The 23,256-nt window shown below is 42.0% G+C and overlaps 1 protein-coding gene across 4 annotated transcripts in view; it reads right to left on the reverse strand.

Annotated features, from left to right (window-relative positions):
• Window positions 1-2,327: 2,327 nt before the first annotated feature.
• LOC127952781 (galactose-specific lectin nattectin-like) overlaps window positions 2,328-23,256 on the reverse strand; it is a 166,268-nt gene continuing 145,339 nt past the window's right edge. For 2 of the 4 annotated variants that reach the window (XM_052551548.1, XM_052551546.1), the window contains exons 7-9: window positions 3,226-3,308; window positions 2,996-3,130; window positions 2,341-2,446 (exon numbers count right to left, since the gene is read on the reverse strand). In XM_052551548.1, coding sequence (XP_052407508.1) covers window positions 2,366-2,446; window positions 2,996-3,130; window positions 3,226-3,308 — 299 coding nt within the window. In that variant the 3' untranslated portion in view covers window positions 2,341-2,365. Of the gene's footprint in view, window positions 2,447-2,995; window positions 3,131-3,225; window positions 3,309-5,009; window positions 5,034-5,659; window positions 5,690-23,256 lie in introns of all 4 variants that reach the window. The other 2 variants (XM_052551543.1, XM_052551549.1) reach the window with 2 other exon arrangements.

Raw genomic sequence — 23,256 nt, forward strand, 5'->3', positions numbered from 1 at the left:
AATGTAGGGAGGATGTTTCCCCATGTTTTTGATATACCACTATCCGCTGTTAAATTTTAAAATCATTAATTATGTAAATCTAGCCAAGTTTCGTATGAAAGTTTCCCTTACCTCTACCTTCACCTGATGCTGAATTGCATAATCAACAGAAGAATAAAGCAATCGCCGCTAGGGCTGTCACTTTTGTGAGAAAATCATTTTCGATTTTTAAGACATAAGTGTTCATTGAATCAATTGTAAAATCGATTTTCCATGTCAAAAAAAAAAAAAGACGTTTCCTTTTTCAACATCAAATAAAGGACGTACGTAAAGAGAGTGCTCGAGACGCACAAGTCAGCAATATTTCTTATTTATTGGCATGAAGTTTCGTGCTGAATTACAAACAGCAACAGGAGTGCAACATTCTCAAAAAATATATATATGCGGAGGGGACGGCTGCCATAACAAAAGAAAAACATCACTGGAGGCTTCAACCCAGCTGCATTTATGATTTAGGCAATTCAAAAATCTCCAAGATTATTTTAAATAATGATTCAGTCCATTTCAAACACCTGTTCAAAAAATGAAACTTGAAATGGACTTGAGGACAGGCCATGTGTGTGTTTTTTTTTACGTAACCGACACTTAATGAAAGTATAATGAAATGTTCAAAAAGGCTAAGGCCATTACAAATTTATTGGACAGGGAAACAAGTCGATCAACATTTTCGGGTCCAGAGCAGAGGGTTTTTTATTCACTTCACTATATGTCCAGCTGTTGACAAGACGCGCTCCGACCGCACTGACGCCCCAGGAACACTCAGATACAGCTGCGCAAGGTAGGGGTATTACTGCCAATTTTCCACCACAAAAGCCGGTCGCTGTCAGCTTGCAACGGTCCTTTTCATAACTCAGAATCCTCCGTAACTAGATGCGCGAATGAGGCGAATTTGCATCTACAGTGCCGCGAGACCTCCATATGCGCGTAAACTCGTCTTTACATTGAATTAACATTAAAATCATTCGTGCCAGACGCTCTATTCGCGTTTGGTGTGAATGCAGCATATGACGGCACTTTCGACATCACTGGGTCTTGTAGGCACGTAAAATTGCTGGTATTTTCTGTCTAGCTTTCTCAATGCATACTGCACTTTTTCTGCTTGTTTGTGAGTTTTGTTACATCCATATTTTTTAATTGATTGATTCTTTTAAAATTAATAGTGTACATATTTGGTTAAAATTGATTCCCTTTTTTCATTTTGGAAACTTTTTTTGGTTGGTCCGATCGATTGTGCAATCGATTTTTGAACTAAAAGTGACAGCCCTAATCTCCGCGTTGTATCTTCATGAATTTCCACACAGAGTTACTCAAAATGTAGGGAGGATGTTTCCCCATGTTTTTGATATATCATTATCTGCTGTTAAATTAAAAAATCATTGATTATAGTCAATTCAATTGTATAGTCATACAAGTTTTGTATGTAAGTTTCCTTTATAGTAAATGCGAGCGTCACAAGACTGGAAGCATGTATGCACACACTTCCATCGCATATCCAAAATTTACCGAAAATCTTCAGGAATTTCATTCAGAAAATGCACATCTGATACTTGAAATGAGACAGAACCCCACAGAAACAATTAAATGCAACTGCTTGATATTTATAGAGTTGTTCTTGTACATTAGTAAAAAAATCAGAGAGAATCAGGTAAAGGAGCAGTTGACCAAAAAATGAAAAATTGATAAACTTGCAGCCTTTCACTTCACAAGACATTAATTGATGGACTGGAGTCGTGTGGATTATTGTGATGTCTTCATGATCAGCTGTTTGAGCTTTTATTCTGATGGCACCCATTCACTGCAGAGGATCTCCATCAATAAGCAAATGATGTAAAGTTATATTTCTTCAGATCCGTTCTGATGAAGAACTAATATTTATCTTGGATTGACTGAAGGTAAGCGATGTTTTAAATATTGTAATTTTTTGGTCAACTATTCCTTTAATTCAAGACACTAAGACATTAAAAATTTAACATGAAGCTTAAACGCTGGTGTTCATTTCTTCACACACACTAAAGCCCTTTTCTCTTTACAGAGGAAGTCATTCCAGTTGCTTGAGGCTATAGCAGGAAGGGAAAAAATATATATTATTGTTACAGTAAAAGTATTCTGATCAAATTTAATGCTTGTTAAGGTAATACGGCCAATTCTATTCCATTAGCATTTCATAAACATTAGGTGAAGTTAAAATGAAGTTCTACATTCGGCTGGTTATTTGAATTGAGGCTACTAAGGATTTGCAAGTATAAAAAAAGATAAATATAGTAATGATATTTCATAAACATTTAAAACACTCATGCTGATGGTTCATCACAAGGCAGTTCTCGTTTCAGTTGAAATTGTCAGGTTGTGCAGAAGCCCATATCTGTATTATCATACTTGATCCATCACTCCAGAGCCAGTTTCCCTCCTGTGAACAGAACACCATAAATATCCTATTTACTGAAGTATTTGGCACTGTGATGAACACAACAGCAAAACCACAAATCTGAATGGTTATTTAAATCTATTTACACATGCTTAGAAAGTAGAGCAGCAGCTGCTTTATTTCTGGGGTTTCCAGGGTAAGGGCTGTATTTTCTGCAGTTTAGCACCATCTGCTGTCAGACAGTGAATGTGCTTTCATTCAGCTCGTCTCTCACATGTTCCCCATGTGCTTCTCATGTGTGCTTGTGTACATCAGAGCACACACACATCTTTTAAGAGGCATACAGTGTGTTGTGCATTTTGACCAGTTGATGGGAATAGTATTCTTAAAATGCAATCCAGATCCTGAATAAACTGTAATGTATAATTATTCACTGTATTTTGGAGTGCCCACAATAACAATATACTCCATAATCATTACAGTGATGTATCACATTACCGGCACATGTCTAATATCAGCAGTACAAGAAATAAAGTATTGTACAAAAACCCCTAAAATAAAATCCTAATTAATGAATTCAAACAAACATACTGAAACAGCGTCATAGCCTCCTATCCAGGAAGGAGTTGCCTCTTGAGTTTGATATTTAATCATGATCTGTATGAAGGTGTACTCCTCATAACTGTGTACAGAGGCCAGGTTCCCATCGTAGCCCAAACACTGTTTCTAAAGAGAGTAGGACATAAAAACTATTGTTAACTAACTGAAAATTTCAAGACTTAGAAATGAAGGAATCCCTATGATAAGATGGCATCTCATACCTCTGCTTCAATCCAGGAACGCTGAAAGTTAAAAAAGCGGAAGCATCTACCTTCATATGCAGACCATCCACTTTCACAGGTTTCTGTAAGAAAGATAAGCGAGTATTATTGCTGCCTTAAAGGTGCCATATGCAAAAATTGAGGTAAAAATATCCATAACATGACCTATACGCATCAAAAGAATGAGAAGAAATAAGGGCGATGATGTCATTAAAAAAATGTCAAGTTATAGTGCTGCAGAGATATCAACCTTAATTAGCATTAGCATTACTAGCCACGGCCCGACAGGTGTTGTAATACCAGTTTCGGCCATGGGAGGCGGTATGCGGGCAACATATCCAACAGCCAACCTGCAATACACGAATAACTCGCAGGGCTTGTGGGCGTGTACTTGAACCTGATGTCAATCATGTGGAAAGTACAGCCCACTAGTTCATTTCAGTTCAGGGAAGAGAGCGTCACCCGCTTCAGGGAAACAACCGCGCTCGGAAACACAAATCAAATTAACATCTGCACTGCTTTTAATCGCTGGATACAACTGATGGACCTGAAAGAAATGAGGTTCGACTCCGAACTTGCAACATTTATTTTGGATTGGTAAGTTAGATGCTGTTAGTATTTCGCTAGAAGTTTGTTTATATGTTTGTGTATTTGTTTTCGGGAAGTTATAACATAGAAATGTATCGATTTTGAAAGCGATTTTGTGTTAGTTGTCGGTAGACTACGTCTCTGTGTAGTAACTGCTGCTCCACCTGAACCAGTGTTGCCAAGTCTGCGTTTGTTTTTCATGTCCGCGGTTTGAAGCAATCCCAATACTAATAACGTAATTTTTAGCCCCTAAAATGCTAATTTTACCAGGGAAACCCTTCCCAAAAATTTATATTTTAACCCCGGGAAGCAATTTTTATCGGAGAACCTCCCAGAAACGCGATTGGGCTAGTTTTGGACTAGTTTTAAGAAGCAACTGGGAAGGATTTGTTGTGAAAACCTGGCAACCCTGATCTGAACGCACAGGCTGGGGATATACTTCTAATTACAGGAGTGTCTTTACTGATGAGAGGTGCATGAAAATCGCATTTGATTTTTTGCACAGCCCTATTATTATATCATAACTAACCTGCTCTGTCTAGTCTGTTGGTCTCCGTGTCCTCTTTGCTTCGTGGTTTTTCTGTGCGTGAAAAAAATTGATGTGTGGCGTGAAAGCATGTGAAAAGAGTCAATTGCATGTGTCTCACGGTGAATGCTTGAGAGTTGGCACATTAGTTCCCAAGTAGAATAAAGGACAGGTTGATTATTGCTGTTAAGTATTGCTGTTAAGTAAAGGTTCCTAATATCTCGTCCACAACAATATTTAATGAGGTTATAACTCCTTGTGGTTAGTCTGCACGAGATCAACAAGCTTGTTTGCTTTGCGGCCGCTTTAAATACAAAATAAGCATTCGATCTACGTTAGAGCATCTGAGCACTCACAAATCTTTCTGCAGCGTCGTGAGCAGAGCTTCAAGAGTGATTTTTGACGCTCTCGACGCCGGCGGTGTGAACGCACAGTTAGGCTTCGGCTATGGCTGTAGTGTTGTTGTGAAAGTAGAGGCGGAGCATAGAGACTATGCCGTTTCTCGTTTGTTACTCTAGAGTATACCAATTCACTTTATTGAGGCATACTGCCCCCATCTGTTATGGAATGTGGAGTATGACTTGTTTTTTTTTGCCAAACATTACAGATGGCACCTTTAAACCTTTAGCATTTTCATTAAACTGAGATCAGATTGATATTGTATACGCACCTTGTCTGACCAGGGTACAGGTCCCTGTTTAAAATGTGTAAATAGCACAAAGAAATAAACAGAACAAAGATACAAATTAAACAATGCTTAAGTTTGTAATTGTCCAGGTACAGAGAGCATATAATCAAATGTAAAATAGCATTGCATAGTCTAAACTGTATAAATGAAAAAGAGTTGAAGGGCAGTGAGAGATTTTCTCTCATTAGATTTCATGGATTAACATAAGGACATCGACAGCAGCTGGTAAATTAGGTGCAGTCACTTTAAGAGACAATGCATCTGATTTCTTTCTCAACTGTTTACATTCAAATAAGAGATAACCGACCGCCAAGACAGGTACAACATTATATTTTATGCATCAAAAGCAAGAAGAGCCAAAACTCAATTTGGTGTTGAAGGGCTGAGACGTGGCTCTCTGTGTGCACAGAACACAGCGCACTGATGCTGAATTAAGCTTTTCACCTCTTTTTGTGTTTGTAAGTTTATGTTTTTGTTCACTCAGGTGCAGATGGAGAACTCAGTTCGGTGTTTGAGCTCTCTCCACATCCGTGGGTCCCTATGATCATCACCACCATTAACCCCACCAGCGACGACCCTGCTTTTAACACTACAACTAGACAGAACAAATGTAACACACTAAAATAACTCACCATCGCTTCTGCAATTAAGAGGTGCTGCCTCTGAAATAATAAAAGAAAAAGAATGGTTATGTATAGATAAAATATATTTATGTCCAAGTCTAAACTAACAGTCAGTGGGATTTGAGCTAATCTGTATAAATAGAAACCTGGGCCACATACAGGTGCTGGTCTTATAATAACAATATCATCAAAAAGTTCATTACACACAGACTGATATATTTCAAATATTGATTTCTTTTAATTTTGCTGATTATAACTGACAACTAAGGAAAATCCCAAGTTCAGTATCTCAAAATAAATAAATAAATAAATAAATAGAATATAACTTAATATAACTTGATTTTATCAATCTTGGCCAACTTAAAAGTATGATCATGAAAAATATGAGCATGTATAGCACTCAATACTTAGTTGGGGCTCCTTTAGCCTGAATTACTGATAATTAATGGGTTTTGTTTCACAATCCTCTCCAGGGTGCGGTTATCCCTATTGCTTGTACATTTTTTTTCTACCACAACTTTTCCTTCCCTTCTCCTCTCTATTAATGTGCTTGGACACAGAGCTCTGTGAACAGCCAGCCTCTTTTGCAATGGCCTTTTGTGTCTTGCCCTCCTTGTGCAAGGTGTCAATGGTCGTCTTTTGGACAACTGTCAGGTCAGCAGTCTTCCCCATGATTGTGTAGCCTACAGAACTAGACTGAGAGACCATTTAAAGGCTTTGCAGGTGTTTTGAGTTAATTAGCTGATTAGAGAGTGGCTCCAGGTGTCTTCAATATTGAACCTTTTCACAATGTTCTAATTTTCTAATTTATTTGGGATTTTCCTTAGTTGTCAGTTATAATCATCAAAATGAAAAGAAATAAACATTTGAAATATATCAGTCTGTGTGTAATGAATGAATAAAATATAGAAGTTTCACTTTTTGAATGGAATTAGTGAAATAAATCAACTTTTTTACGATATTGTAATTATATGACTAGATGAATAGAAAACTGGGCCACATACACTTCACAACAATTACCTGAAGCATCCAGAGCAAAGAGCAGAAAGAAAGACAGACAAAGAGGCCAGACTGCCATTGTTCCTGAAATCAACCAGTACTACTGCACACATGACAAAACATGAAGACAGAACAGAATAAAACACATATATGCACTCATACGTTTTTATTCATTATTAAGGCGCGGTCACACTAGACTTTAAACGTGAGAAATTATTTCGGACGCGGCTGCGAATATGGGCGGGAGCGAGATAAAACGGTCTCTCCTCAATTATCACAACATGGATTAATATGTGCTTGTAACAACAAACAACAAAATGTAATTATACAGATTTCCTACAGTTACCTTTACATTTTATGTTAACAGTCACTTATGTGTAAACAATCATGTAACTTCGTTACAATTCAACATACTGGAGGCAGACAAACAGCATAAAATACCTCAATCATATGTTCAAACATTACAACACCTTATATCAACATATGGTAACATACCTGCATTTATGACAAAGGAAAACAGTGTTGAGTAGTCATCTCATGTGGATAAACAGCGCATGATCTTTCTGGAAAGACGGCATCATTTTAAAGTTAGCTTGCTATACTTGAGAGACTTTCTATCGGCTATAAAACACATAAACAGATGGTTGACTTTATAAAAACATGGCGAAATTAATAAACAACACCTTATACAACCAAAATAAATCTAGCTTAACTTTTACATGCTTTTAATGTGAGTTAACACTGTATAGTCCACGGACATTCATAGACTCGTTACCTCAAGGGAAATCCTCCATTACTACCTTCGTCATTACTAGCGTTCACTGCAGGTACACTTTGTGACAGTAGGTGGCACCATACTCACATTTAGTAGGATTTAACCTGAACCTTTTTAACTATGTTACATACACCCCCCTTAAATCCTGCTAAATTGGGTACAAAACAACAACAACAAATTTTTTAAATTTTTTTTTAGATACCATTTTTTTTAGATCAGCATTAGGAGCAAATGCGTTTCAAGTCAGTTAGAAACTCCCCACCTGGGAGAAAGTCAGTAAGGGGGTAGCAAAGCCCCATACCAACAAAGACACAAAAGATGCCGTGTACACCTCTCATATTGTAAACATTGCTCCTTAGCAGATTATTGTCAAATACTTCAGATAAACTAGTGCGAACACTCTTAAGAAATATACATACACAAGCAAACTATCCAGAAAGCATGTTCCTCACAAAAGAAAACAAAGAATCAACTGTTGAAGCTGAGTCATCTACAACCTGTTCATTCATTTCACAAATGAGTCTAGCTGGGGGCTTAACAAGTCTACCTGCCCTAGTGCAGAGTGGAGGTGGCTGTTTGCAAACTACGTGGTCCTGTGCTAATGCACCTGGCTGTGCGTCACTAGCATGGTCAGGGGAGGTGTTTGTAAAATCCCACTCACAGCATGTGGGACTATATTCACTTCAGTCTCTGGGAGAGAGGCACTCACAGCTACAACAGGTGAGCAATTGGAATGGCTGACTGTAGCATCCCCATCATTAGTCTTATCCATTTGCAGTAACCACTCAAGTGTCTTTGTCTTACTGTCCTGCACGTCAACAGGAACCACAGGGACACTTTGTGCACTACCATTATCTGATGAGCATCTTGATGTCCAAAATGTCGTGACCTCCTGCTGGGAGGAAATTCACCGGGAGTAGGAGGTTTCTGTGAACAACTTTTTCTCTGGATGTCACTGGGTCACTGATACGGTACACGTTGATTCCAGGTTTCACAGACTTAACTTCAAAAACTGTGGATTCCCACTTGTCTGCTATTTTCCTCCTCCCTTTCTCACCATGATTTGCAAGCAAGACTCTGTCACCAACAGTGAGGGGAGACCCTTTTGCTTTGCATTTGTAGTTCTTTGCCTGTCGAGCCTGCTCCATCCGACTGTTTTCACAGGCAATGCGTGCAGCTTCAGACAGGTCACGTTTCAAGTTAGAGTCAAATTCACGATGGCTAATGACAGCATCGCTGAGGAGGGTGTGCTGGAACAAAACATCAACAGGTAGACGTGGAATCCTCTCAAACATTAGAAAGAAGGGCGCAAAACCTGACGTCTCATGCTCCGTGCAATTGTAGCAGAATGTCAGCATCTGAAGCATCTGTGGCCACCTGGCTTTGGAATGGGCAGGCAGGGACCTTATCATGTTCCCAAGAGTCCTGTTGTATCGCTCGACAACTCCATTCCCCATAGGATGGTATGGTGTGGTATGCGATTTCTGAATACCAGCCATCTCCAGGAGCTCTTTAATGAGTCGGCTCTCAAAATTGGCTCCCTGGTCCGAATGGATGCGCTTTGGGAAACCATATATGCAAAAGGAGTCATTCCACAGACGCCGGGCCACCTGCTTCGCTGGCTGATTCTTCGAAAAGTGATCCGTAACAACCAGAACATCTACACACTTCTTGTCCGACTGCTCAGCAGTCCAAAAGTCGATACACACGAGCTCCATCGGTTCAGAGGTGCAAATGCTTTCAAGAGGAGCACGGTCATTGGGCTCTGGGGTCTTCCCAACCAAACAGCGAAAGCAGTTCCTCACATGGCTGATGATGTTATGTTCCATCCCTGTCCAAAAGAACCTCTGCCTAGCGAGATAGAGTGTGCGAGCCTGTCCCTGATGACCAGCTGAATCGTGGAGGCCAGAAAGAACCTGAGCCTTGAGGGAGTCTGGAACAACAAACTGGTGGATTGCCATGTTCATTTGCCTGTCTTTCTTTACTTTGTACAACATACCGTTTTTGATGGAGAGCTTGGCCCAGTGTCTCAACATTTTCATCAACCCACGAGACTCACTGGCACGTTCACGTCTAGTGGGCCTCCTGTGACGCTGGATGTAATAAAGAACCCTGCCCAAGACGTTATCCTGTTCTTGGAGACTAACCAGTTCACTCCTTGGTAGGGAGGCTTTCTGATCAATACTGATAAGCTGAGGAATAACTGGTCCCGTGCCTCTCACTCGGCTAACACCTCTGGAGTCATGTGCTTCTAGCACAGCTGAAACTTCCTGCAAGGAGAGGGACCCCTGAGGAGGCGGCGGGGTGACAACAGCATCATCTTTGGACTGATCAACAACTAACTGGCAGTTAGCAGCAGTATATCTAAATGCATCTTGTACTGTATCATCCATCATTCCATCCACTTGGTTCAGCAATGAGGCATAAGGTTCACTTGGGGGAAGTGGGAAGTCGTGGCCTAATGGTTAGAGGGTTGGACTCCCAATCAAAGGGTTGTAGGTTCTAGTCTCGGGCCGGACGGAATTGTGGGTGGGGGGAGTGCATGTACAGTTCTCTCTCCACCTTCAATACCACGACTTAGGTGCCCTTGAGCAAGGCATCGAACCCCCAACTGCTCCCCGGGCGCCGCAGCATAAATGGCTGCCCACTGCTCCGGGTGTGTGCTCACAGTGTGTGTGTGTGTGTTCACTGCTCTGTGTGTGTGCATTTCGGATGGGTTAAATGCAGAGCACAAATTCTGAGTATGGGTCACCATACTTGGCTGAATGTCACTTCACTTTCACTTTCACTTACAAGACGATGGCCTATGCATGACTGTACAAATGGCTCCCTGCTTAGTGCGTCTGCAACCACATTCTTTAAGGCCAGGCACATAGCGCAGATCAAAACTGTATGCTGCGAGTTTTGAGACCCATCTCTGTTCACATGCATCCAACCTAGGCTTAGTTAAGATGTATGTTAACGGATTATTATCCGTCCAGACTGTGAAACGTCGTCCTTTCAGCCAGTGGCTAAACTTGTCACAAACTGCCCATTTAAGAGTGAGAAACTCCAGCCGATGTGCTGGATAGTTCAGCTGGGAGTGCGATAGAGTCTTGCTGGCGAACGCCACTGGTCTGGCAACAGCACCACAGAAGGCAACTGTGAGAGGACGGCTCCCAGGCCATCAAAGGAGGCATCAACAGCGAGGATGAATGGTGCATTAAAATCTGTATGGCCAAGGTGACACTATGCACAAGCTCATGTTTCAAAGTTTTGAATGCTTCCCTGCACTCAACAGTCCAGTCAGCTGGAGACAGTCTAACATTGCCCTTCTTGAATTTTGGTTTATGGGCTCTACCTCTTTTGTGTGGTGTAGCAGGCTCAGCAACAAGGCTGAACAGTGCCTTAGCCTTAGCAGAACATCCCTCGATGAAATGGTGGTACTAGAGAACTATTCCCAAGAAAGATCTGATTTTCTTAGCACTTGGTGTCTCCATATCAGATTCCATCAGATCGGCTTCCTGCACATCATTTATAGCTTGCACTTTACTCGGGTCTGTCTTAACACCATCTCCACATATGATGTGTCCCAAGAACTTAACAGACCAGCAAAGGAAGTAGCACTTCTTAGGTGAGAGCTTCAAGTTGTTGGCAGCAAGACGTGAGAAAACCATCTGCAGACGCTCAAGTGCAATATGTTCAGATGGCGCATAGACCATAAGGTCATCTAGATAACATAGCAGACTTGTAAAGTTCTCATCACCAAAGATGGACATCATCATTCACATAATGGTAGCAGGACTGTTAGTCAGGCCCTGGGGCATCCTGTTATATTCATGGAGGCCAAATGGGGAGGAAAATGCTGTGTATTTTTTGTCGTCTTTATGCATTCTGATGTCATAGAATCCATTGTTGAAAAGAACACATTGCCACCAAGTGCAGCGAGAGCATCTGTCTGATGAGGCAAAGGATGTGCATCTTTCACTGTTCTTGCATTCAACCACCTGAAGTCATTACAGATGCGAAGATCACCACTTGGCTTGACAACCAGGACAAGAGGAGATGAATACTCGCTCTGAGATTTACGGATTATCCCCAATATTCATTAATTCCTCCCATTCATCGACAGCCAGTGCATCTGAACTGAGTCATTCTACGAAACGGGTGCCATTTCCATGTTGCAGTTTTCCAAATTTTCATGAAGAACAAACTTTTTTTTCTTTTTCTTACAACTTTAAGGATATGTTAATCCTCCAAAAAAACATATTTTCCCACTTCAGGCACAAAATCCTTGATAATATTATCCTTTTTATTCAGGCAAGGGAGTCTTTCTTGTACCACCCCATCACGGACAATATGTATGCCAGTAGAGTAGTAAAACAAGAAATTTATTTTTTAAATCTAATGTTTTCCTAATAGTAAAATGTCCCTTTTTTGGAAGCCATCAATAGAAAGTCTATAAGTTAATCAATTTTTTTATTCTTAGTTTTTTTATCTTGAAATATGAATTTGACATTTCAATGGCCTCATTGTTTATAATGAAAAAAACAAATACACTTAAAAAATGCAAATAAAGTTACATTTATTTCATTAGTTCAACATCATCATTCAACATTAATTTTTGTAAAATTTCACTTATTTTACATACAATTGTAACAAAATGACCCTGTGATGGGGTGGTAACTGATGTCACGGAGTGGTTCACTGTGACAGGGTGGTATGGACAATGTATTTATCTATATGATATGCTTGTTTTAAACTTTATACAACTGGGGTAGGGAAACATTAAACTTAGAGATTTAATGGAAAACATTGGTGATGCTCTGAAAAAAAAGAGCATCATATCAGTGACAGGGAGAGGCGCATCCACACATCCCTCTTTATTTCCATGTGGCGGGATGTCACAGGCTGTGGTGCTTGAATGATTTCAAGCACATCATCGAAGAGATACCAGAGGAAGTCATCTCTTGGAGGCCAGAAGAACCTATTGGCACCAACACGGTGCATACACTTTACAAGGGCATGTGTTTCGTCTGTTTCCATGATGATCCCAGGATAGAGGTCATTATCATATTTAAGCACGCACCACTTCCCAATGAGAACTTCACTATCCCAACCAATTGCTTCTGTTTGCACCCTTTGGACTGTTTTGTTAAAAGAGAAATGCTGTGTGGTGAAGCACTGACATCTTAGCTGGTTTTGCGTGGAGCACATGCAACTAACTTCCCGGTAAAGGATTTCTCCTGGAGTAAATGTGACCACTTGGTGGGTTTTCATTGTGGATGGCACTGGTGGAATCTGGCCTGGCATCTTTTCCATTGCCTGCTCCACTGCTTCAGATGCTACATAAAACAACTTAACAGTTGTAGAGGTTTCAGTGAGTGCCTTATATAGCTCATGGGCATCTGGTATGTCGCGGCCGTTGGTCACAAGCTTGTCCGCTGTTCTTTTCAAGGTTCCCCCAACACCGTCAGGGGCCCCCTTGCCATGGCTTGCCTCAAAAAAGTTCCATGTTCCACCTTTCAGTCCTCGTCTTGCGAGCTCTGTGCTGAAAAGGAAGAAATTCCCTTTCTGTCTGCATTGGGTACAAGGTCCATCACTCAGAAAGTGTAGAACAGATACATCTGGGTATGTGGCTTGTAGATAATTCAGCACCGGATTCATGTGTTCCCATATAGCTGGGGGGCTTTTGTGTTTGGAGGGTGACACTGTGCTAAAACAGATGGGCTCTTTTTCACCACCTATGTAGAAAACACCAGTGTGCAGAGTAGCTTGTTGGTGCGAGGAGCCAAAGTGGACAGCTTGGATCTCCGAGTTGTATTTGCATGTGTAATTTTCAGAGAAGTCAATGTGGATCACTGCCTCTTCTTTTGAAAGGTTCTTCTTCAACTCTCTGCAGTAGGAGTACTGTTGATTTATGTTGAATGTGTGTCTTTTGAATTTATGGAGAAGAGTGTGAAATAACTCCACAAGATTGTCTTGTGTGTCCTCCATTGTTTTCTTCACTGTGATCTTCACAGTGGTTGGACCCTCCCTCGCATCTTCCCTTGCTTTCTCTGCTGTGGCCCATTGAGTGAATGCAACCTTTGCTGTGCCATCAAATCTGGAGAGCTGAACAGTCTTGTCTTTGTATTCCTCGCACTCATCATACATGCACATTTTCCTGGAGGTGTCACATGTTATCATTTTAGTCAAACACTCGAGATCTGAAGTATCTATGAGCCTCAAATTATGCAACTTTTCAGTGACAAATCTGAGATTTTCATGGATCTTGCACAGACACGTGTTCCTGCCAGAGAGAGTGGGATGTACAACCCAAAATGGGCGAAGCTTACAGAAAAGGGAGTGTGATATGGTGTTTGTGTTTTCAGTAAGAAATTTTTTGTGAAGAATTTTCATTGTGTCAGCCAGAAACCTTTTCTGCTTCTTCACCTTTTTCTTGGTAATTGTTTGTTTTCGTCCAGTCGTTATCCGACTGTTGTCATCTCGAGTGAAGAAGGTTTTGACTTTGGACTTGAAAGCAGAAGTGAACCTGTTTGTGGGATTTCTGTTGTTGGAACAGAGGTCTTCAGTCTGAACACTGCGACGCTTTGAAAATCCAAGCGCATTTTCGGCAAAACCTTGCAGCCAGTACTTCTTCACAATCCTCCCTGCTGTTACCTTTGCTATTAGTTGTTTTTCTTTTTCTTTTCTTGCTTTACAGTACTTATTTTTTATGTCTTCAATCAAGGCTTCATGATAGAGTAGTGTTTTTCTGATTTTGGAGCTTACTCTGCCCGTCTTAGTTAATTCATTTATTTTTGAACGAGGGGAGTCATTCTTATTTAAGCGCTTATATCTTTTTCTGTATTTGTCAGCACGTTTTCTTTCCTTCTCTAGCGATTTCTTTAGTTTTTCTATTTCTTTGTGTAGTGTATCCCTGTTCTTCCTGGAAATTCGCTTTCCTTCTTTATGTTGCCTGAAACAAAATAAAAATCTACTGGTAATTTAGGGGTTTAAGTCATGTACACCATATTTAAAAACAATAACTCAGTGATAGGCCTGCTTCTTATTCTCTCCATGTATCCATTTATTTATAATCCTAACTGCACACAACCCTGACCTTGAAGATCTTAACTGCTGCTTTGACTGTTGGGCAGGATCTGGATTTAAAGGAAAGGTGTCCAGACTGTGCTTCCTAGCCTCTGCTTTCTCTTTTCTCTTCTTGTTCTGCTTCCTCCACTTTTTACGCAGCTGACGCTTCCCTCGCTCACTTAGATCACTAATCTTCTTCTTTTTTCCTTGCTCTACATCCCGTCTCCATCTCTGATGCTCACTCTCTAGATATTTTTGCCTCCTCTCAGAATCAGCATCCCGACGTGCACGACATCGCCGTTGTCTCTCAGCAGCGCTTAATGGAGCCATGTCGGAGACAGATCTATCTGCACATATTATAAAATGTAACATTCTTCATTTAACACCAAGAATGTGTTAGTGAGTGAGTGAGAGAGAGAGAGTGACTGAGAGATGGTGAGTAAGTGAGTGAGAGAGACAGATAGTGAGTAACAGTGAGTGAGTGAGAAAGAGAGATAGTGAGTAACTGAGTGAGTGAGAGAGTGAGTGACTGATTAAGTGAGTGCTAGAGATAGTGATTGAGTGACAGTGGTTGAGTGAGTGAGTGAGTGAGTGAGAGAGAGAGATAGTGAGTGAATAACAGTGATTGATTGAGTAAGTGAGCGAGTGAAAGAGATAGTGATTGAGTGACAGTGATTGAGTGAGTTAAAGAGATGATGATAGTGAGTAATAAGTGTTTGAGTGATATAGTGAGTGAGAGAATGAATAGAACAGACAGGGTTAAGTTAACAGAAAAAAAAATGATTAGCCTATATTATAATCCTTGAATTCTACACATTCAAATGGAAAGCAGAACCACCCCATCACAATAAAACATGTGACGGGGTTGTAAATTTCAGCCCAAAATGGCCGCAGATCTCCCATGTGGTCAAGTTCCTCACCTAGCATGCATGCATTCTATCTGAAATATATATATTTTTGCATTAATAATGTAAAATAAAAAATAAAAATCAGTTTTCCCTTTCTATTTTGCATGACGGGGTGGTTGGTTTAAGCTTGACGGAACCTGCGTAATATGAAAAATCAACAAATAAAGAATGCAGAGGAATGTCAGTACTTGCCTGCTTTTGTTCTTGGCGGCAAAGAAGGCTACAATGATGTCACTTCCGCTCTCTGATGTCATTTAAAGCAACAGTACATTATTTATAGATAAAACAAGTTAGTGTGACGGGGTGGTAAGTCAAACTGAGGGACGCACACAAATAACAAAATATTTACAAAAAATAAGTTTTATTTTGAATAAAATATATCTTATGTGAAAAGGGACATGCACAAAATCCTGAAAATAATAAATGTTTAAAAAAATACATAGCTTATTTGGTGATATTTTAGATGAAAATGTCATGTTGGTCAATACGGACATGTGAACTTGTCTATAAACTAAAACAAAATGGTTAAAATAGTATGTTATTCTTTAAAAAATATAGTTTAATCATATATCATGTTAACAAGAACACTTGAATGAATACATTTAAGCTTTGTAAACACATTTTGGGAAATGTTTGTGCCTTATGCATCTCATCAAATGTTGCGGACCCAAACAGCACCCGTTTCGTAGAATGACTCAACTCTCTCCTCGGAAAACGGGTGGGTCTTTTTGGCTTCTCTCGGATTGATCAACTGGACTTGAGATAGATCTAGCGTGTTAATGGGGGAAGGTGCTTTTGTATTGTACATTTCTTCAGGACTTGCATGCACAGTAGCTGTAGGGCTAGATGTGTTGAGGTGTGACATAATGCTATCAGCTAGCTGCTTCCCTATCTGCTGCACAATGGTGCTCATTTGGTCAACCAGTCTCACATCATCAGAGGGAGGTTCAGGAACTGATGTACTAGTGCACAGTGGTGATTGTAAATCAATCATAGGCAAATTTTTGTGTGCCACTATATCCCTATGTCTAAAAGGACTGGACAGAATCCTCACCAAAATATGTCCTATGCCCCCCTAGACTGTCACCCATTGAGAATGGAACAGGTGTGCTATGTAGTCCTCTACCTCTACCAATACCTAGAGGAGTAATTTCAGAGGTAGTCAATTTACTAAAACTCATACTGAAACCCTTAAACAAAATGACAGTTTGAAGTAAATATGGCTGTTAATAACTAAATAAAACTGCCAGTCAAATACACTGATGGAGGAAGTGCAGTTCCACAACGATGCAGCGACAAGAAGACATCAGTCCCGGTCCGCATAGTCATGGACGAGTCACAGCACCAATGTAACCTCTGTGTTATGTCTTCTGCCTAATATACTCTCTCGGGCACCGTCAGGTTTGTGGTAACAGCAGGTTTATCCACATCTGCATTTATGACAAAGGAAAACAGTGTTGAGTAGTCATCTCATGTGGATAAACGGCGCATGATCTTTCTCAAGGGAAATCCTCCATTACTTTTAGGATTACCCATATGTACTACTCTTAAAGCTCTACACAAAATTAAAATACAGTTTGACATATTGATCGTATAGTGAATTTAAACTCACATAAACAAAATAATTAAAACACATCAAATTATCCCTCTTAATCTTGCAAGGAGGAAAACAACAAAATGTAATTACACAGATTTCCTACAGTTACCTTTACATTTTATGTTAACAGTCACTTATGTGTAAACAATCATGTAACTTCGTTACAATTCAACATACTGGAGGCAGACAAACAGCATAAAATACCTCAATCATATGTTCAAACATTACAACACCTTATATTAACATATGGTAACATACCTGCATTTATGACAAAGGAAAACAGTGTTGAGTAGTCATCTCATGTGGATAAACAGCGCATGATCTTTCTGGAAAGACGGCATCATTTTAAAGTTAGTTTGCTATACTTGAGAGACTTTCTATCGGCTATAAAACACATAACCAGATGGTTGACTTTATAAAAACATGGCGAAATTAATAAACAACACCTTATACAACCAAAATAAATCTAGCTTAACTTTTACATGCTTTTAAAGTGAGTTAACACTGTATAGTCCACGGACATTCATAGACACATTACCTCAAGGGAAATCCTCCATTACTTTGAGGATTACCCATAATCCTTCGTCATTACTAGCGTTCGCTGCAGGTACACTTTGTGACAGTAGGTGGCACCATACTCACATTTAGTAGGATTTAACCTGAACCTTTTTAACTCACATTTAGTAGGATTTAACCTGAACCTTTTTAACTATGTTATATATATATATATATATATATATATATAAACATTTCAAATTATCCATTGACTCAAGCCACACTTTTATGAAACAGTAAAGTGTAAAGTTTTGAACGGCTGAAAAACCTCACCCTCTATGAAGTTAGTCACGTCCAAGTCGTCTGTAGCTCTCTGAAGAACAACAAATGCTTGACTCTTCAAAACCAGATCATGACTCCCCTCTTTTTATTTGGTTCATACACAGAGGAGACTGCTGTCTGATTGGTTCCTGTCTCCAAAACCCACAACAAATCCTTATCTTACACCTAATCCCACACAGGAAAACCAGGAGAGTTATGATAAGAAATCAGATTTCAGCACCACACGTTACATAACCTAAAATCAATACAAACATTTACTTGACTTGGTTATTTTATACATTTAAAAAAAAAAAACTATGCTGCAGTAGTACGAATATAGACTATGTATATCTATTTTTAATTATTATAAAAAATAAGTATATATTTAATATTTATAGACTATGAAAATATAAATTTAGACTATGTATATCTATATAAGCGAGAATAGAGTAGGAATATAGAATGTGAAAAATAGAAATATAGACTGTATATTTGTACATGGAAATGTACAATATTAACAATAAAAAACAAATAGTGCAGTAATGTGCAAATTGAGTTCAACTACGTGATAACAAAAGCTGCAATAATAGTAACAGATTTGAGATGAGGCTATACCAGTAATCTGTAATGTAATCAATAATCTTTACTTAATATCCTAATGATTTTTGTCATAAGAGAAAAATCTATAATTTTGAATGTTTTTTTTTAGCTATTGCTACAAATATACCCTTAAGAATTAAGGTTTTGTGCTCCAGGGTCACAAATTATGGATCTGCTATTTAAAATGCTGCTTTTCCATCTGAGATAACATTTTAAAATGGATCTCCTCCAAGAGCTCAAATCTACAACAACCAAACTCAGGTTGGAATTATTTTTTCTAACTAGTCGACACCCCTTTTAACTAATTGCCCAATAGCACAGCCTTAAAAGTGTGCATATCATGAATGCTGGGTCCTGTTTGTTTTCTGAGAATCTACTGCACCTACTTGTAACTTGTTTGCCACGTAGCAATAAAAAATATACTAAAAACCTGGATTATTCTGGATAGTCACATTGAACTGCTATTATTTTAAACAATACGACATGTGAAAGAATGGACACCTTCTAATATTGAAGTTTTGAAGGGGTTTTTAGATTGCACCGATTGGAATATGTTTTTGAATACATCATCTGATTTGAACGATCAGGTGGTTACCATCTCAATATATATAACTTTCTGTGTTGATTCTGTTATACCTACGAAAAAGATCACTCTGTATCCTAATAATACATCCTGGATCACAAAGGAGTTAATATGCATATTGAACGAGAAGATAATATTTTTTGAGGGGACCAATGAGGAGGAAAAAAACAGATAAATAGGGAAGTAAAAAGAGCAATTAAAATCGCTAAAAACAATTATAAAAATAAGATTGAGGATGTGTTCATGCAAGGTAATCTCAAAGCTGTCTGGAAAGGAATTAAGAGTATGGCTGCAGTGAGTACAGAAGTACCAAAGATCCACGTTCCAAGTGGAAACATTGACAATGATTTAATTCTAATTAGTTTAATAACTTTTTTCTCATTGGGATACATCCTCGGTCATTGATGAGATAACCATTCTTAAAAAGACCTTGAGTATTTCTAATAATTTTTAAATTAATTTATCTAATATATCAAGACAGTGTCACAGTGTGTCTGGTCTGTGTATCACTGGGTGTCCACTAGAGGTCTCACTTCCCCTTATCGTCACTGTTCATTGTTTTCAGTTGTTTCCACTTTTATCATTTGTACATGTCTTTAAATATCTGGGTTGTTTCTGTCCTTGTTACAGAGTCCTTGTTTAATGTCTATGCGTTTTAAATGTCTGTCAACTCTTGCCCTTGTCTTGCCTTGCCTTGCTCTGTGTCCTCATCTTGTTTATGTTTTGTTTTGGATATTCTGGTTTTGACCCTGCCTGGACTGTTTACCCCTTTGGATTTGCCTTATAATAAACTGCTTACCTGCAATTGGATCTCTCCTTGTTTTGGGTGTCGCCTCACGTAACAGAAGGACTCCGTCGCAACGAGATCCAGCGGTATGCAGATTCACGATTCTTCCCCAGCCATCGAGCGGGAGAGAGGCGGTCGCTTTGAGGGAACCCGCCTGGTCGTGTTTCGCGGGACCAAGGGAGGTCGTCGAGGAGGAGGTGGGCGAGAGGAAGCACAGCACAAGATGGCCGCCGACCCAGCGCCGCTGCGGTGCATAACCACCAACCCCACACCACGAGGCCAGATGGAAGACAGCCTCACTCCACAGGGCAAGATGGCTGCCAGCTCAGCACCAACGCCCGAGAGGGCCGCTGACACCCTTCTCGACTACTTCGAGATGCTATCAAGGATCCTAGAAGTTCCCAAGACGGTTCAGGTCATGGCTGCTGAGCCAGCGCATCAGCACAGGATGGCCGTCAACCCAGCCCCACAGCACAAGATGGCTGCTGAGCCAGCGCCTCAGCACAAAATGACCGCCAGCCCAGTGCCACAGCACAAGATGGCCGCCAGCTTAGAGCCACAGCACAAGATGGCCACCAACCCAGCGCCACAGCACAAGATGGCCGAATCAACGCCTGAATCGCCAGTACAGGTGCCACCAACTCACTGTCATAAAGGACGGAGGACGAGGAAACGGGCGTCTACCGTTCCTCAAAGCCTGGAGAACGTTCCCGAGCGGGCTGCTGCTGTTCAGGAGGACGTTCCCAAGCGGGCCACTGCCGTCCAGGGGGACGTTCCCGAGCGGGCTGCTGCCGTCCAGGAGGACGTTCCCGAGCAGGCCGCTGCCGTCCAGGAGGACGTTCCCGAGCAGGCCGCTGCCGTCCAGGAGGACGTTTCCGAGCGGACCACTGCCGTCGCCGAGGCGGTACCCAATGATGTTCCAGAGGTCAAGGTGGTGCCTGATACGGTGCCCGATGCTGTTCTGGAGACCGAAACGGTGGCCGATGCTGTTCCAGAGACCAAGGTGGTGTCCGATGCCGAGGCAGTGCCTGATGCTGTTCCGGAGGCCGAGGCGGTGCCCGATGCTGTTCCGAAGGCCGAAGTGGTGCTCGATGCCGAGGCGGTGCCCAATGCTGTTCCGGAGGTCGAGGCAGTGCCCGATGCTGTTTTGGAGGTCGAGGTGGTGCCCGATGCCGAGACGGTGCCCGAAGTCGTTCCCGATGCAGTGCCCGATGCTGTTCTGGAGGCGGTGACCGATGCTGTTCCGGAGGCCGAGGCAGTGCCCGATGTTGAGGCGGTGCCCGAGGCGGTTCTGGAGGCCGAGGTGGTGCCCAAAGCCGTTCCCTATGCGGTGCCCGAGACCGCTCCCGAGGCCGTTACCGACGCGGTGCCTGAGGCCATTCCCGATGCAGTGTCCGAGGTCGCCCCCGATGCCTTGACTGAGGCGGTGCCCGAGACCGTTCCAGAGACAGTGCTTGAAGCCAAGGCACCTCAGGTCTTCACAGACAGTCCAGAGTCTAGTCTAAATCCCATGGACTCTCCAGAGTTGGGTCAGGTTCCGGTGGACTCCTCGGAGTCGGGTCAGGTTCCGGTGGAATCTCCGGAGTCGAGTCAGGTTCCGGTAGACTCTCCGAAGTCGGGTCAGGTTCCGGTGGACTCTCCGGAGTCGGGTCAGGTTCCGGTGGACTGTCCAGAGTCGAGTCAGGTACCGGTAGACTCTCCGGAGTCGAGTCATATTCCCGTGTACTCTCAGGAGTCGAGTCGAGTCAGGTTCCCGTCGACTCTCAGGAGTCGAGTCAGGTTCCCGTGGACTCTCAGGAGTCGGGTCAGGTTCCGGTGGACTCTCAAGAGTCGAGTCGGGTTCCGGCGGACCCTCCGGAGTTGAGTCGGGTTCCAGCGGACCCTCCAGAGTCGAGTCAGGTGTTTGTGGACCTTCCAGAGCCAGGGCCAGTCACCGATGATCCTCCAGAGCCAGGGCCATTCACTGATTACCCTCCAGAGCCAAGTCAAGTCACTGGGTGGTCTGCTGCTCCGTTCTGGGGGACTCCTGTCTCAACCACGGGGGCATGTTGGTCATCTGCTCCGCCCTGGGGGACTCCGACGTTGACCACGAGGACGTGGTGCTCATCTGCTCTGCCCTGGGGGACTTTGACGTTGACCACGAGGACGTGGTGGTTGTCCGCTCCGCCCTGGGGGACTCTGGCGGTGACCATGTAGACGTGGTGGTCTTCCGCTCCGCCCTGGTGGACTCTGGCTTTGACCACAAGGCCGTGGTGGTCTTCCGCTCCGCCCTGGAGGGCTCTGGCCTTGACCACAAGGCTGTGGTGGTCTTTCACTCCGCCCTGGAGGGCTCTGGCTTTGACCACAAGGCTGTGGTGGTCTTCCGCTCTGACTTTGACCACAAGGCCGTGGTGGTCTTCCGCTCCGCCCTGGAGGGCTCTGGCCTTGACCACACGGCTGTGGTGGTCCTCTGCTCCACCCTGGTGGGCGCCTCAACATGCCCTTAATGGACTTCTGTTTTGTGTATTTGAGTTCTGTTATGTTTCTGTCTGTTCCCCTTAGTTTGTCTGGCCCTCCTTCCCTCCCCCTGAACCTCCTCCGGTCCTCCTCCCTTCTGGTCCTTTTTTGTTCTGTTTGGGGTGTCTGAGGAGCATCTGGTAGCTGCTCCTTAGAGGGGGGGTTATGTCACAGTGTGTCTGGTCTGTGTATCCATGGGTGTCCACTAGAGGTCTCACTTCCCCTTTTCATCACTGTTCATTGTTTTCAGCTGTTTCCACTTTCATCATTTGTATATGTCTTTAAATACCTGGGTTATTTCGGTCCTTGTTACGGAGTCCTTGTTTAATGTCTATGCGTTTTACATGTCCGTCAACTCTTGCCCTTGTCTTGCCTTGCTCTGTGTCCTCGTCTTGTTCATGTTTTGTTTTGGATATTCTGGTTTTGACCCTGCCAGGACTGTCTACGTCTTTGGATTTGCCCTATAATAAACTGCTTACCTACAATTGGATCTCTCCTTGTTTTCGGTGTCGCCTCACGTAACAGACAGCTGAAGCCCACAACGATTAACAAGGCCCCAGGTCCAGATGGGATATGTAGTAGAACACTGAAATACTGCGCTGACCAGCTCTGTGAAGTTCTCCAGTTACTTTTTCAGTTGTCATTAGATCAAGGGTTGGTACCTGATTTGTGGAAAAGTTCAATTATTGTACCGATACTTAATAAAACTAAACCAAATTCCTTGAAAGATTACCGGCCAATCGCCTTGACCTCTGTGACAGAGTGACCTGTCCCTGTTGGTTAGCGCAGCACATACACACACACACCCTCTTACCTCATCCTCCGTTCCCTGCTGGAGCGTTGTGGGTGCACATGCACGCCATTAGCATGCTGGTCATCATACACTCAAACATAGCCACTCCACTTCCATCCCCTTCAGAATCCCTGCTGCGTATAACAACATGCATACATACCTGAGTTGTGTTTGTTTCTGTTTCTATGTTTTCTGT

The sequence above is a fragment of the Carassius gibelio genome, chromosome B3, assembly GCF_023724105.1.
Source record: "Carassius gibelio isolate Cgi1373 ecotype wild population from Czech Republic chromosome B3, carGib1.2-hapl.c, whole genome shotgun sequence".
NCBI lineage: Eukaryota > Metazoa > Chordata > Actinopteri > Cypriniformes > Cyprinidae > Carassius > Carassius gibelio.